This window comes from Dendrobates tinctorius, unplaced genomic scaffold (genome assembly GCF_039654945.1).
Source record: "Dendrobates tinctorius isolate UK_male_01 unplaced genomic scaffold, ASM3965494v1 ptg000196l, whole genome shotgun sequence".
Lineage (NCBI taxonomy): Eukaryota > Metazoa > Chordata > Amphibia > Anura > Dendrobatidae > Dendrobates > Dendrobates tinctorius.
In genome coordinates, this window is record NW_027361863.1 from 13461787 (window position 1) to 13475180 (window position 13394).

At 45.6% G+C, this 13394-nt stretch overlaps 1 protein-coding gene across 1 annotated transcript in view; it reads left to right on the forward strand.

Annotated features, from left to right (window-relative positions):
* Positions 1–13394, forward strand: part of LOC141056087 (ovostatin-like) — a 157833-nt gene that overhangs the window by 29111 nt on the left and 115328 nt on the right. Inside the window, exon 9 of the mRNA XM_073552746.1 lies at positions 927–1042. Coding sequence (XP_073408847.1) covers positions 927–1042 — 116 coding nt within the window. The remainder of the gene's footprint in view (positions 1–926; positions 1043–13394) is intronic.

Sequence of the window (13394 nt, forward strand, 5' to 3'; positions counted from 1 at the left end):
TCAGTCAGAAATTGGAAGCACTGGATACTTATCTCTGCCTACATCATCTGTTGGGGACAAAGACACATTAGGCTGTTGACCAAAATCGTCAAAATTATTGGTTTGCCAGAGTTAAGGTCCCGTTACACTAAGCGACGCACCAGCGATCCCGACAATGAAACGACCTGGTCAGGATCGCTGGCGTTTCGCTACATGATTGCTGGTGAGCTGTCAAACAGGCAGACTCACCAGCGATCAGGACCAGCGAGGACGCGGGTAACTAAGCACGTGCGGCGCTTAGTTACCTGCTGTTTACCTTGGATACTAGCTCCCAGCGCGAGCACGCTGATATCCAGGGTACACAGCGGGTAACTAAGCGACGCGTGTGCTTAGTTACCCACTATCTACCCTGGATACCAGCTCCCAGTGTCTGCTTACAACGCTGCGAGCTCGCTGATCGATGGTATCCCACTGCCACACGCAGTGATGCATGTTGGCCAGCGGGAAACCAACAATCAAAAAATGGCCCAGGACATTCCTGCACGATCAACGATACCCGGCGGGGGGGAGGTCACCGATGCATGCCACACACAGTGAGATCGCTGGCAAGATCGCTGTTGAGTCACAAAATCGGTGACTCATCAGCGATCTCGCTTAGTGTGAAGTACCCCTTAGTCTAAAATGTGTGGGGGTCTTACAACTGGAACTAAAGTTAGAGGGAAAAAATTTCAGACAGTCTGGGGTTCACTTTAAATGGCCAGGAATCAATGCGTTCTGTCAATGGTTTGCCAGTGCAACCTCAGGACTCAATGTGGCAGGAGCTTACTGCAGTGCAGACATGGACCATGTATCCAAAAGCTAAAATCAGTTGAAAAGAACCCAAAACAATTGAAGCAGGCTTTTCATTTCTTTAATAAGAAGCTAATTTCTCACGTTTTTATCTCCAGAGATCCAAGTCACAAAGACCCAGTATTTGTGGGTGACCAGCAACCTTGCCAGGATCTTCTTTAATTATGAGCGTATGACCTATTATTATAGGAGAGGACTGCCATATACTGTTACGGTAAATGTCTATGGTTATTGGACGTGGTGGGGGGCACGTGACAAAGATGATATAATGATATTCCTCCAATTTGTGAAGCACAATATTGGCTTTTGCATAGTACAAAAAGTCATTGTATGTAAATTTCACCATTTAGATAAGTTTGGTGGAACTTGTGTGACATAAGGTATCTTTCAATAAAAATGAGAAATCCCTAGTTTACTCAGACTGATTGTTTTCTCCATAAATTACTGCCATTTTAAAGTAGGGAAGAGTGAACCTGAACGGTAAAGTTCAGGGTCTGTACCGTACGCCTAGTGTCTGGTAACCAACCCTGAACATAGACTTTTTACTGTACGTTTGGTTTCCTGTTGGGGTTCAACAGACTAATAAAGCCTGATGAAAAGCTGCAGTGCAGTCATTTGACGCCCACCAGCTTCCAAGAGACTGGTACATGTGGAAGTGTGGCCCCTTATCAGATTCAACAAACATTCTGAGTCCAGAAGTCCTGTTACTAGGACACTGTTCACAGTCATAAGGCATGAGGCCCCACGTCAGTATGCGAAACAGCACTGCAGGCAGGGGAGGCGAAATAGGAGTAGTGCCGATCCATGCTGCTGGTCAAGGGACAACTGGCTGATATATGACCTGGGGCACGACACCTTCAATAGACAATGTGACATGAAGTAACCCTTGCACCCAGCTCTGACCCCTCCTGGGACCTTGGGAGCCCCTCAGATGTGACATTGGGCCCTTTCTGCTGGGTAACCTTGACGGGTGAACTCAGGTTCCCTTGACTGCTCTGGGAGTTCTCTGTAGCCCAGTATTCTTCTACAAGGCTAGGTCATCTGCGTACTGGAGATCTCCCTGGGCAACCCTGCTTTGCACAAATTTCAGACGTGAGTGGATAAATCGGTCCACTACCACTGTTTCTACCATCTGTGCCAGAGAGCAGGTCTCAGTCTGCAGCCATTTTTGCATCAAATGTAACAGGTCGGACATCTGGGACTGGGGAGGTTTGTCGTTAAGGTAGAGCCAGAATTGCGCCCAGACAACAAGGGGTTATGCCCAAATGTCTCATAATCTCCGCCTTCAGCTTTTTGCATTCATTGGCAACTTGTAGGGAAAGGTCATCATAATATGCCTTCTGTGGTTCCTCAGTAATATACAGTTCCAGATCCACCACCCATTGCTTTGGGGGCTGTTTCTCCCTTTCTGCCACTCTTCCAAAGACAGTCAGATGAGCCTCAGCGTTGTCCTCCACAGTCCTTTTCTGCAAGTACCTCCCATACTGTTCGCCTCACGCAGCTACCTTTACTTTGGCTGGTGGGAGGTGTAGTCTCCCAGCCTGGACAGTTTCTGCCAGGATAGCCATCTTCTGCTTATGTTGCTGCTGAACCTGCTGTAACTGCTGCAGAAGCTGCTGTTTTAACTCCTGCTGCTGTTGAACCTGCTTGTTCAGGGGTTTGTTAGAGCAGCAGCAGACCCAACAGGAGACTGTCTGCTGCTGCCTCTGGACTAGTTGCTTAACAAGCTCCTCCATGCTTTCATACTGTGTTCGCAATGCTGTAGCTGCCTTTATCGAGTACAATCAATTTTTACACTGCAATTGCCTATACTTTCTGGAACTTCACACCCGCATTTCCTCCAGCAATTGTAGGGATTGAGCTCGTTGGTGGTCGGCATTGTTCATGCAGGCACACAGTTTCTTGTCCAAACAGGAAGGTTTATTAACGTCATAAACTTCCAGCAGAAAGTAATAACCAAACAAAGAGCCCATACGGATGTATGAGTAACAGAGGGGTTCAGCTGCTCAATATTCACAGTCCAATACTCGGCCACTTGCAGAGTCTAAGCAACTTCAAAGGTCTGCCACCTTGCATACACAGAGCCGAATACCACCTCTACCAAGGAATGAACAGCTCATCTGCCCTTTTAAACCAGTCGGTTGGAGGGTGGGAATGACTAGTTACCCTCATCTCATCTAATCATTCCTAACAAACTTGGATCTATATATTGATCCTATTAACCCTCTTTGCGCCTCCTATCCAGAATTCTGCCAGCTGCCTGTCTACAATGTATAAGTATGGTATATCAATACAGGATGTGTGCTTAACATTGATACTTTATGATGCATATTCACTATGCTTCTATATTGTACTGTGAGCTCTAAATGAGTAATATATTGATACTGTGTGTGCTAACTGTGCACTGTATATACATACTATACAGTATATGTGTACTAGTGATGTGGATTTGTTGATAAAGTATATGTGTACTCTTAATGTAGATGAGTTTGTATTGATACTGTATGTATTCTCTATTGGTACAGTACCATTAGTACTGTTTGTGCTAAATGGGTACTTTATATAGGTACAATTTTATATATATCCTTATGGGTTCTGCATGTTTGTAATGTGTGTGTGAGGAAAGTGTACAGTAAACTGGTACTGTATGTATGCTGTATGGGTATTGTTGTACATTAATATGTGTGCTGAATATTGGTACAGTATTGTTAGGCGTCAGGTTCCTGTTGCTGCACAGCGGGAATCCCGAGCCTTGCTTCTGGCTGTCTCTCATTCCTCTCCAGCCGCAGAGGAACCTGCTCAGCAGACTCGTCGGTCCCAGCGCTCTGCCCAGACCAGCTCCATGGGTTTGGTTGCTGTTGCCTCTGGTCCAACTATAGCAATGCATGCTGGTCAGCAGCGAGCTACTCCAGGGACTAAGTCCTCCTTTCGGTCCACTGAGCATGCCCGTGGGACGATCTCTCATTGGAGATCGGAGGACACATGCTCAGGTCCTTCTCCAGCTCGGATTGGACAATAAGAAAGGTCAGGAAGGTCCCGGAAGGACGCGGCTATAAAAGGTTCGCATGGCCACTCGGCCATGCGCTAGTATAGACTGCATTATCAGACTATAAGGAGTGAGTGTCGTTTGCATGTATGAATGTCTCTGGTGAATGACTCATTCTGAAACCCCTATCCTTGGTATGCATGTGTTGTGCAGCCTAGCCTGTTAAGCGCCCAGGCTTAGGTGTAGGTAGGACAGAGTCTGAGACAGGCATCAGTCTCCACGGTGCTCGTGCCTGACACTCTATAGTCAGCGTCTATAGTGGCGTCCGCAGGTGCAACGCCGCACACTCAGAAGGTCTAGACAGAGGGACTCTGACCCCGTGTCCTTGGGGCAGAGTTCTGTGACTGCTTTCTGTGCGCTCTGTGGCCGGGCTCTGTGAGCTAATCAGGCACCGGCATTTATGTTCTGCGGTGGCGCGGCTCTGTGGGTTAGCAGAGTTCACTTCTGTTCACACTAGGTGACGTTAACCCACGTGTAACCTTTTGTACACCGCTTTATACTTCCGCCATTACTAAGCAGCAGTTTACCACCCCTGCACGGTGGACCCCGGGCAGTGAACGCAGTTTACCGCACCTTACTATTATTTTATTATTTGATGTGTTCCGCCAGCCCTAACAAGTATTAGTCCATGAGCCAAGAGCCAATTTTGACGATATCGGTACCACCCGGAGTGACTAATTCTCTTTGGTGTTTTTAGGTAGATGCATGTCTGTAGTTTATGTTTTGATATGATAGCCCTAGCACATCAGTAGCTTAACCCCTTCAGGCCTATTTGTACCCAAATGCCTAGGCCATTTTTTGTAAATCTGACCTGTCACTTCATGCGGTAATAACTTTGGGACGCTATCACCTACCCACGCTATTCTGAGATTGTTTTCTCGTGACATATTGTACTTCATGGTAGTGCTAATTGTGAGTCAATAGATTTTACCTTTCTGCATAAAAAATTACAAAATACACGAAAATTTGGGAAAAATTCGCTATTTTTGAACTTTGAAATTCTCTACTTTTTACAAAAATGCTGATACCCTCCATAACAGTTATTAGTTTACATTCTCCACATGTCTACTTCACATTGGCATCATTTTGGAAATGAAATTTTATATTTTTCGGATGTGATAAGGCTCATAGTTTTATACGCAATTTTTAAAGTTTACGACTAAATTTCCAAAACCCAAGGACCAAGTCAGTTCGGACGTCACTTTATGGGTCTTGTATAACAGAACCCACCCATACATTACCCCATTTTACAAACTACACCCCTCAAGGTGTCCAAAACGGATTTTCAAAACTTTGTTAACCCCTTAGGTGTTGCACAGGAATTCAAGCAAAATGACAGTGAAATATCAAAATTTCAATTTTTTGGCAGATATTCCATTGTAATCCAATTTTACCTGCAACCCAGCAAGGGTTAACAGCAAACCCAAACCCAAAATTGGTTACCCCAATTCCGCAGTTTATAGAAACACCCCACATGTACACGTAAACTAAATTATGGGCGCGCAAGAGGGCTCAGCACAGAAGGAGAGCTAGGCGGTTTTTGGGATAATAGATTACACTGGAAGAAATCCAGTGGGCCATGTCGTATTGGAGAGACCCTGAGGTACCCCCAGAGTGGAAACCCCCAAAAGATTACCGCATTTTGGAAACTACACCCCCTAAGGAATGTTTTAGGGGGTATAGTAACCACTTTGACCCAACAAGCGCTCCATTGGAGTTTCATGCACTTGGTTGAGGAAATTGAAAAGTACGTTTTTTTTACCGGAAAAAGTCGCTTTAGTCCCACATTTTTCATTTTGAAAAGGGGACCAGGAAAAAGTACACCCCACTTTTTATTCCCCATTGTATCCCGAACACGGCAATACCACAAGTGTTGTCTAAAACCACAGTATTGGCGCATATGGGAGGGGGAGGGGGGGATGTGTAGTGTTTTTGTTTTTTTTAACTTTCTTTTACACTTTTTGCCTGCCTGCCCAGACTTGCTGGGACTTGTGGTACCACAAGTTCCAGCGAGTGCAGGCAGGTCCGGCCAGCCTGCACAGTGCAGCGATCGTCCCTGTATGAGACCCTGTGCTGACAGGATCTCATACAGGCAGAGGCGACACTGTCAGCCCTGCTACATCGCTGCTATGGCTAGAACGATGTTCTAGCCAATCGCAGCACAGGGGGAGGAGATCAGACACTGACATCCTCCCCCTGGCCTGTGGAGTGACTGGTAAATGCACCAATCGCTCCACAGGTACGAACCCCTGCAGCGAATCACGCCATGTTTTACAAGGCATGCTGCGATTCGCTGGGCTATATAGCCCAGCGAATCACAGTGATTCTAGCTGCAGGGGGTCGGCGCGATGGCCACACATGGCGAGGGGACAAGCCCTGCTGCCGGTAAGTGCGGCCATCTACCCCCGATCCCCGCGCGATTAGCGGCGGGGACGCTAAAGGGGTTGTGCCGTACTAGTACTGCTCTTGTCCTTTGGTCCAGGACGAGAGAGCAGTACTCGTACGGCGCTCGGTGCCAAGGGTTTTAATGTTTTTCTTTGTGTTTGCAGGTGTTTACTGACATATCTAATGGCATGATGGAAGTACCAGCGAGGAAGAAATCACGGATCGACTGTATCATACACTGCTCTAATGATGACAGTGATGATCTGGTGTCCCTACAGGATTTGGACTCCTGGAAAACATTGCTTAGGGCTGCAGAGATCAGACAGCATGAATCCGTCCTGGAAGCAGCTAAGGGCCTTGAAGAACGAGAAATACCACACATACAATATCACCGTAAATGTCTCTTTACAATGAAGAAGTCACTGGATTCTATCCTTGCCAAGGGTGTCAATGTCGAAACAGCAAGCGAAATCCCCAGGAGGAGGCTACCGATGGGTACCCCCAGTGATAGCAGGGTGTATGCCAAAGTATGTATGTTCTGCGAGAAGTCAAGCAAGTATCTCAAAGGAGAAAAAAACAAGGGAGCCAATCGTCCAGTGTGTTGAGCTACGAGCAGATGAGACGATCCGCAGAGCAGCGATAAGGAAAGGCACACAGAGAATCCTTGGTTTACTTAGCAGAGACCTTGTTGCTTCAGAGGGGCACTACCACAAGTCGTGCTACAAACTATTCACAAAAGATGATTCCCAAGTGGCCTGTAGGTCTGGTGCAGCAGAAAATCAGGAAGAAAGCAAGGAAGTACGCTACGGAGAGGCAGAGAGAGAAGCCCTTGAGGAACTCTTCTTGTATATAAGGACTGAATTGTTCCCAAACCCAGAAGTACTGCCTATGATAAACCTCACATCTAGGCTTCAGAGATGCATGATGTCCCGTGGTATCATCAAACTGAAACCATCGACAAAGAAACATGTTCGCCGAAAACTTGAAACAGAGTTTGGTGAATCACTCCGCTTTCTCTCCAATGAGAAAGATAAGCTTCTAGTCTATCCATATAGCCTATCAATGGACGACCTTGCCCGGCAAGCACACAGCATGACAAAAGATCTGCAAGAAGCAAGAGCCGCTAACTCTGGAGATGTCGTAACCAAAGCAGCAATGCAGCTGAGGAATGAGATCAAGAAGCAAGATGTGAGTCAGCCATGGCCTCCCGATACAGATCAGAATGTCGTTCCTGCATTAGTCACTCTATTCCTGCAAACCCTGCTTACAGGAGATTGTGAGTGCCAAACTCCCTCTGAAAGAGCTCAACGTCTTGCCACATCCTTCGGCAGTGACTTGGTTTTTGCTGTTACCAATGGAAAGACAAAGCCACCCAAGCACGTACTGCTGTCCTTTGCAATTAAGTCTTTGACCGGCAATACAGAACTGGTTCGAACTCTGAATCGTCTTCGCCACTGTGTGTCATATTCAACGGCTGAGGAGATCGATACTGCCCTTTGTATCCAGAAGTTGGAATGTTCAACGGATGACATCCCAATGCCAGCAAATATCTACCCTGGTGTGTTCACAACCTTGGCCTGTGATAACATTGACAGACTTGAGGAGACACTAAGTGGAGCAGGTACATCTCATAGAGTCAATGGCATCGCTGTTCAGTCCAATGTTGCATGCTCTGTGACAAAAGTCCTGCCAGATGTAGCCAAGTCGAAGAAAAGAAGCATAATTCCGACAGAATTAATGCTACCAATATACAATGTTGGGCGGCGGGGAGGGCCACCCAGGATTGAGACTGCGAATGTTAACACTACCGAGGAGGTCCAGGATTCAAAAACCAAGAACCATATCTGGCTTCTGGCTTGAATGTCAGAAAAAGAGGATCAGACCATTAGCAGTTGGACTGGGTTCAACATCCAAATCCGCAGCGACATTGTAGTGGCCCAGGACACTGTAAGCTACCTTCCCACTATCAATGCTCCTGCAACAGCCATGTCCACTGTGAATGAAGTCTTGGAGCAAACACATGCCATCATGCAGACCCTGAAGCTTAACAGAATTGTGTGCGTGTTTGATCAAGCACTCTATGCCAAAGCTGCCGAGGTTATCTGGAAACAGGAGAAGTTCAAGAACATTATAATTAGAATGGGTGTCTTCCACACAATCTGTAATCTCCTCTCCATCATAGGTAAGAGATTTCAGGATGCAGGCCTTAGAGATCTGTGTGTTGAATCCGGTGTCATCGCTGAAGGATCAGTGTCTGGAGTCATGGACGGCCGGAGGTACAACAGAGCAGTGAGATTACACAAGCTGGTCTATGAAGCACTTATGAGGCTTGCATGGAAAAACTTCCTTCCATGGCTAGAAGAAAACCATGCAAGGGACCTTCACCATCTGGATGAAACACTGAAGAACATCACAAACTTTCGCATCAGTGTGTCGCAGGGATCCTTCGAAAAGTTCTTGGATAATGAATCTTGCACACTTACCCTGAAGCTCTTTCCAGTTTATCTTGAGACCTTCAGAAATGAACAACTCTCAGCATTCTGGATGTCATACTTGGACATGGTCGAGACCATGCTGGCCCTGGTTCGAGCTTCAAGAGAAGGCAACTGGATGCTTCACCTAGGAGCAATCCGACAGATGATACCGTGGTGTTTTGTCTATGACAAGGTCAACTATGCCCGATACCTAACCTATTACTATGCTACGATGTCTCGGCTGCCCATAGACCACCCAGAGGTCCATGAATACTTCATGAAAGGTGGCTTTTCGGTCCAGATCGGTAGCAAGAATCCTTTTGGACGGATTCCTGTGGACCAGACCATCGAAGAAACAATCAACAAAGACACCCAGACACCAAGGGGCACAAAAGGCTTCAGCCTCAAAGTTGGAGCTGTCGCCAGATTCTACCTGACATCGGAGTACCGCAGCATGTACTTGAGGCAGCTGAGGGCCCTAGTAGGCCAACAATATACTGACTTCAGTCATTCAGACCTACAGGTGTCCAGGATTAGAAGAGATGAAGCCGATATCCGATCTTTTGTTGAACTGCTGGAGACTGGTTGGTTGAACCCCTTCAACAAAGAGCATAATGGTGAACTTATCAGTTTATCAACAGCGACTGCAGCACCACCAGATGTAGCCAAAGACCTTCTAGGGGCATACAGTATAGGAGAGGATGCATATCACACATTCAAGGATGAGCGTTTGGGTACCGATACGCCAACTACACTGTTTCATGACAAGATGACGAAGAACAATCTTAAAACGTTCTCTAACATCAGAATGAAGACACACAGACAAGGCCTTGGCAAGGAGGTAATTTTGAAGGCTGACAGGAACCTATTTGGCCAGATGATACTTGTAGCTGAGAACAGAAAGCTACAAATGAGTGATGTCTTGACTCATCCCCATTGCCATGGCCACTTGCCAACGGTGATGGGTCTATCCGCAAGACCAACAAGGCTGCCCTAGCAAGGGAGTTGGAGAGGAATGCTCCTCCTGCAGAGGTGATCCCTGAGCCTTCTGCAACCATCATTGATGGGATGAGCCTGGTTCAGAAACTGAAGGGAAACGATGCAACATTTGCCCAGCTAGCAGGCACAGCAATGAGTCGCGCTATCCATGAGGGTGCTAAGAGCAAGCGCATTGATATTGTCTTTGACGTCTACAAGGAGACATCCATCAAAGATACAGAAAGAGTCAACAGATATGAAGGCACAGGGATCCATTTCAAGAACATTCAACATGGGCACAACATCCAGCAGTGGAGAAAGCTACTAAGTAATTCCTCCAACAAGGCAAGTCTCATAAAGTTTCTGGTAGAAGAATGGAAGGCGAAACACCACAGGGAGAAGCTTGAGGAGAAGGAGATGTATGTCACATGTGAGCAGCTCTGCTTTAAGATCACCAAAGAACAGTGGGAAGAGGCTGCTGACCTTAAGTCAAGTCAAGAAGAAGCAGACACATGCCTCCTTCTCCATGCTCTTCATGCAGCAGAATCTGGTTACAAGTCTGTCATCATCACTTCAGAGGATACTGATGTCATGGTCCTGTGTCTGGGCATGTGACACAAAATCCCATCCCACCAGTTCCAGAAATGCGGTACACAGAACCGGACAAGATTCCTGGATATCACCACTCTGAGCAGAACATTGGGAGGCAGCGTGTGTGATTCATTGATTGGTATGCATGCATTTACAGGCTGTGACACAGTCAGTGCATTCGCTGGCCGTGGGAAGATGACGACACTCAAGCAGTTGAAGATGAACAAGACATACCAGGATGCCTTTCAGGAAGTTGGTCGTTCATGGGAAGTGTCTCCCGAACTCTTTGAGAAGTTACAGGAAATCACCTGCCACATGTACTTGCCAACTACCCAAATAACTGAGGTAAACAGGCTCCGGTATCAGCTGTTCTGTGCCAGACGTGGAGTGGTAGAGTCAAGTCAACTCCCTCCTTGCCAAGACTGCCTTTTCATGCATGCACTGCGTGCAAACTACCAGGCTGCGATCTGGAGGAGAAGTCTGCAGAGCCAGCCATTTGTTGCAAACCCAACAGACTGCGGTTGGATGATAGATAATGACGGAAAGCTTGTTGTCAAGTGGATGTGAGGGGCACCAGCACCAGAAGCTATTATCCAGCTACTGTCCTGCAAGTGTGTGCGGTCATGCGAACTTCCTCAGTGTACTTGCCTCAGCAATGGCCTGAAGTGCACCGACATGTGCAGGTTACAGACATGCCAGAACAAGGGTATTGAAGACGAGCCAGTAGAACAACAGGCAGATTCAGAGTCTGATGTTGAAGATATTATGGAGTAACGTTATATAATTATACATACACACATTATATATATATATATATATATATATATATATATATACACACACACACACACACACACACACATTAGTATGGACAAGCTCATGACATGTTCAGTGTGTATTTACATAACTTGGATTAAATTTTGTTACAAATACTACATGCATTGTATTGACATTTTGGCATTTCCCCTAAATCGACCTTTAATCATTATTTTTTGGAAATATAGGTAGGATCTATTCAAAAGGTGAAAAATACCATTAACCCCTTCGCGCCGGCCGCCGTAGCGGTACGGCGAATCGTACCCGGATCATATGCCGGGCGATCGCCGCGGGTCGGGAGCCGGTTGCCGGTGCAAAGTGGTTACTGTACCTCCTAAAACATTCCTTAGGGGATGTAGTTTCAAAAATGGGGTCACTTTTTTGGGGTTTCCACTGTGCGGGACCTCAGTGTGTCTCCAAATGTGACATGGCCCCATAGATTTCTTACAGTGAATTTTGCCGCAGCTTCGCTTACGAAGCCTGCCGTGCGCCAATACTGTGGTTTTAGACAACACTTGTGGTATTGCCGTGTTCGGGAGACAATGGGGAATAAAAAGTGGGGTGTACTTTTTCCTGGTCCCCCTTTTCAAAATGAAAAATGTGGGCCTAAAGCGACATTTTTCGGTAAAAAACGTACTTTTCAATTTCCTCAACCAAGTGCATGAAACTCCAATGGAGCGCTTGTTGGGTCAAAGTGGTTACTATACCCCCTAAAACATTCCTTAGGGGGTGTAGTTTCCAAAATGCGGTAACCTTTTGGGGGTTTCCACTCTGGGGGTACCTCAGGGTCTCTCCAATACGACATGGCCCACTGGATTTCTTCCAGTGTAATCTATTATCACAAAAACCGCCTAGCCCTCCTTCTGTGCTGAGCCCTCTTGCGCGCCCATAATTTAGTTTACGCGTACATGTGGGGTGTTTCTATAAACTGCGGAATTGGGGTAACCAATTTTGGGTTTGGGTTTGCTGTTAACCCTTGCTGGGTTGCAGGTAAAATTGGATTACAATGGAATATCTGCCAAAAAATTGAAATTTTGATATTTCACTGTCATTTTGCTTGAATTCCTGTGCAACACCTAAGGGGTTAACAAAGTTTTGAAAATCCGTTTTGGACACCTTGAGGGGTGTAGTTTGCAAAATGGGGTAATGTATGGGTGGGTTCTGTTATACAAGACCCATAAAGTGACGTCCGAACTGACTTGGTCCTTGGAAAAATGGGTTTTGGAAATTTAGTCGTAAACATTGCGTATAAAACTATGAGCCTTATCACATCCGAAAAATATAAAATTTCCAAAATGATGCCAATGTGAAGTAGACATGTGGAGAATGTAAACTAATAACTGTTATGGAGGGTATCAGCATTTTTGTAAAAAGTAGAAAATTTCAAAGTTCAAAAATAGCGAATTTTTCCCAAATTTTCGTGTATTTTGTAATTTTTTATGCAGAAAGGTAAAATCTATTGACTCACAATTAGCACTACCATGAAGTACAATATGTCACGAGAAAACAATCTCAGAATGGCGTGGGTAGGTGATAGCGTCCCAAAGTTATTACCTCATGAAGTGACAGGTCAGATTTACAAAAAATGGCCTAGGCATTTGGGTACAAATAGGCCTGAAGGGGTTAAGCTACTGATGTGCAAGGGCTATCATATCAAAACATAAACTACAGACATGCATCTACCTAAAAACACCAAAGAGAATTAGTCACTCCGGGTAGTACCGATATCTGGCCCGGCTCATGGACTATATATTGGTACTATAGGAATGCTGTATGGATACTGTACTTTACTAGTGTGTGCTATGTAAGCACCTTATGTTGGTACTATGTGTGTGTGCTGAATGGGTACTGTATATTGGTATAGTATGTGTACTGGAGGGAACTTTCCTTTTATACTATGTCTGTGCTGTATTAGCATCTTATAGTGGTACTTTTTGTGAGCTGAATCAGTTTTTTACTTGTACTATACAGTGGGGAAAAAAAGTATTTAGTCAGTCAGCAATAGTGCAAGTTCCACCACTTAAAAAGATGAGAGGCGTCTGTAATTTACATCATAGGTAGACCTCAACTATGGGAGACAAACTGAGAAAAAAAAATCCAGAAAATCACATTGTCTGTTTTTTTTTCATTTTATTTGCATATTATGGTGGAAAATAAGTATTTGGTCAGAAACAAAATTTCATCTCAATACTTTGTGATATATCCTTTGTTGGCAATGACAGAGGTCAAACGTTTTCTGTAAGTCTTCACAAGGTTGCCACACACTGTTGTTGGTA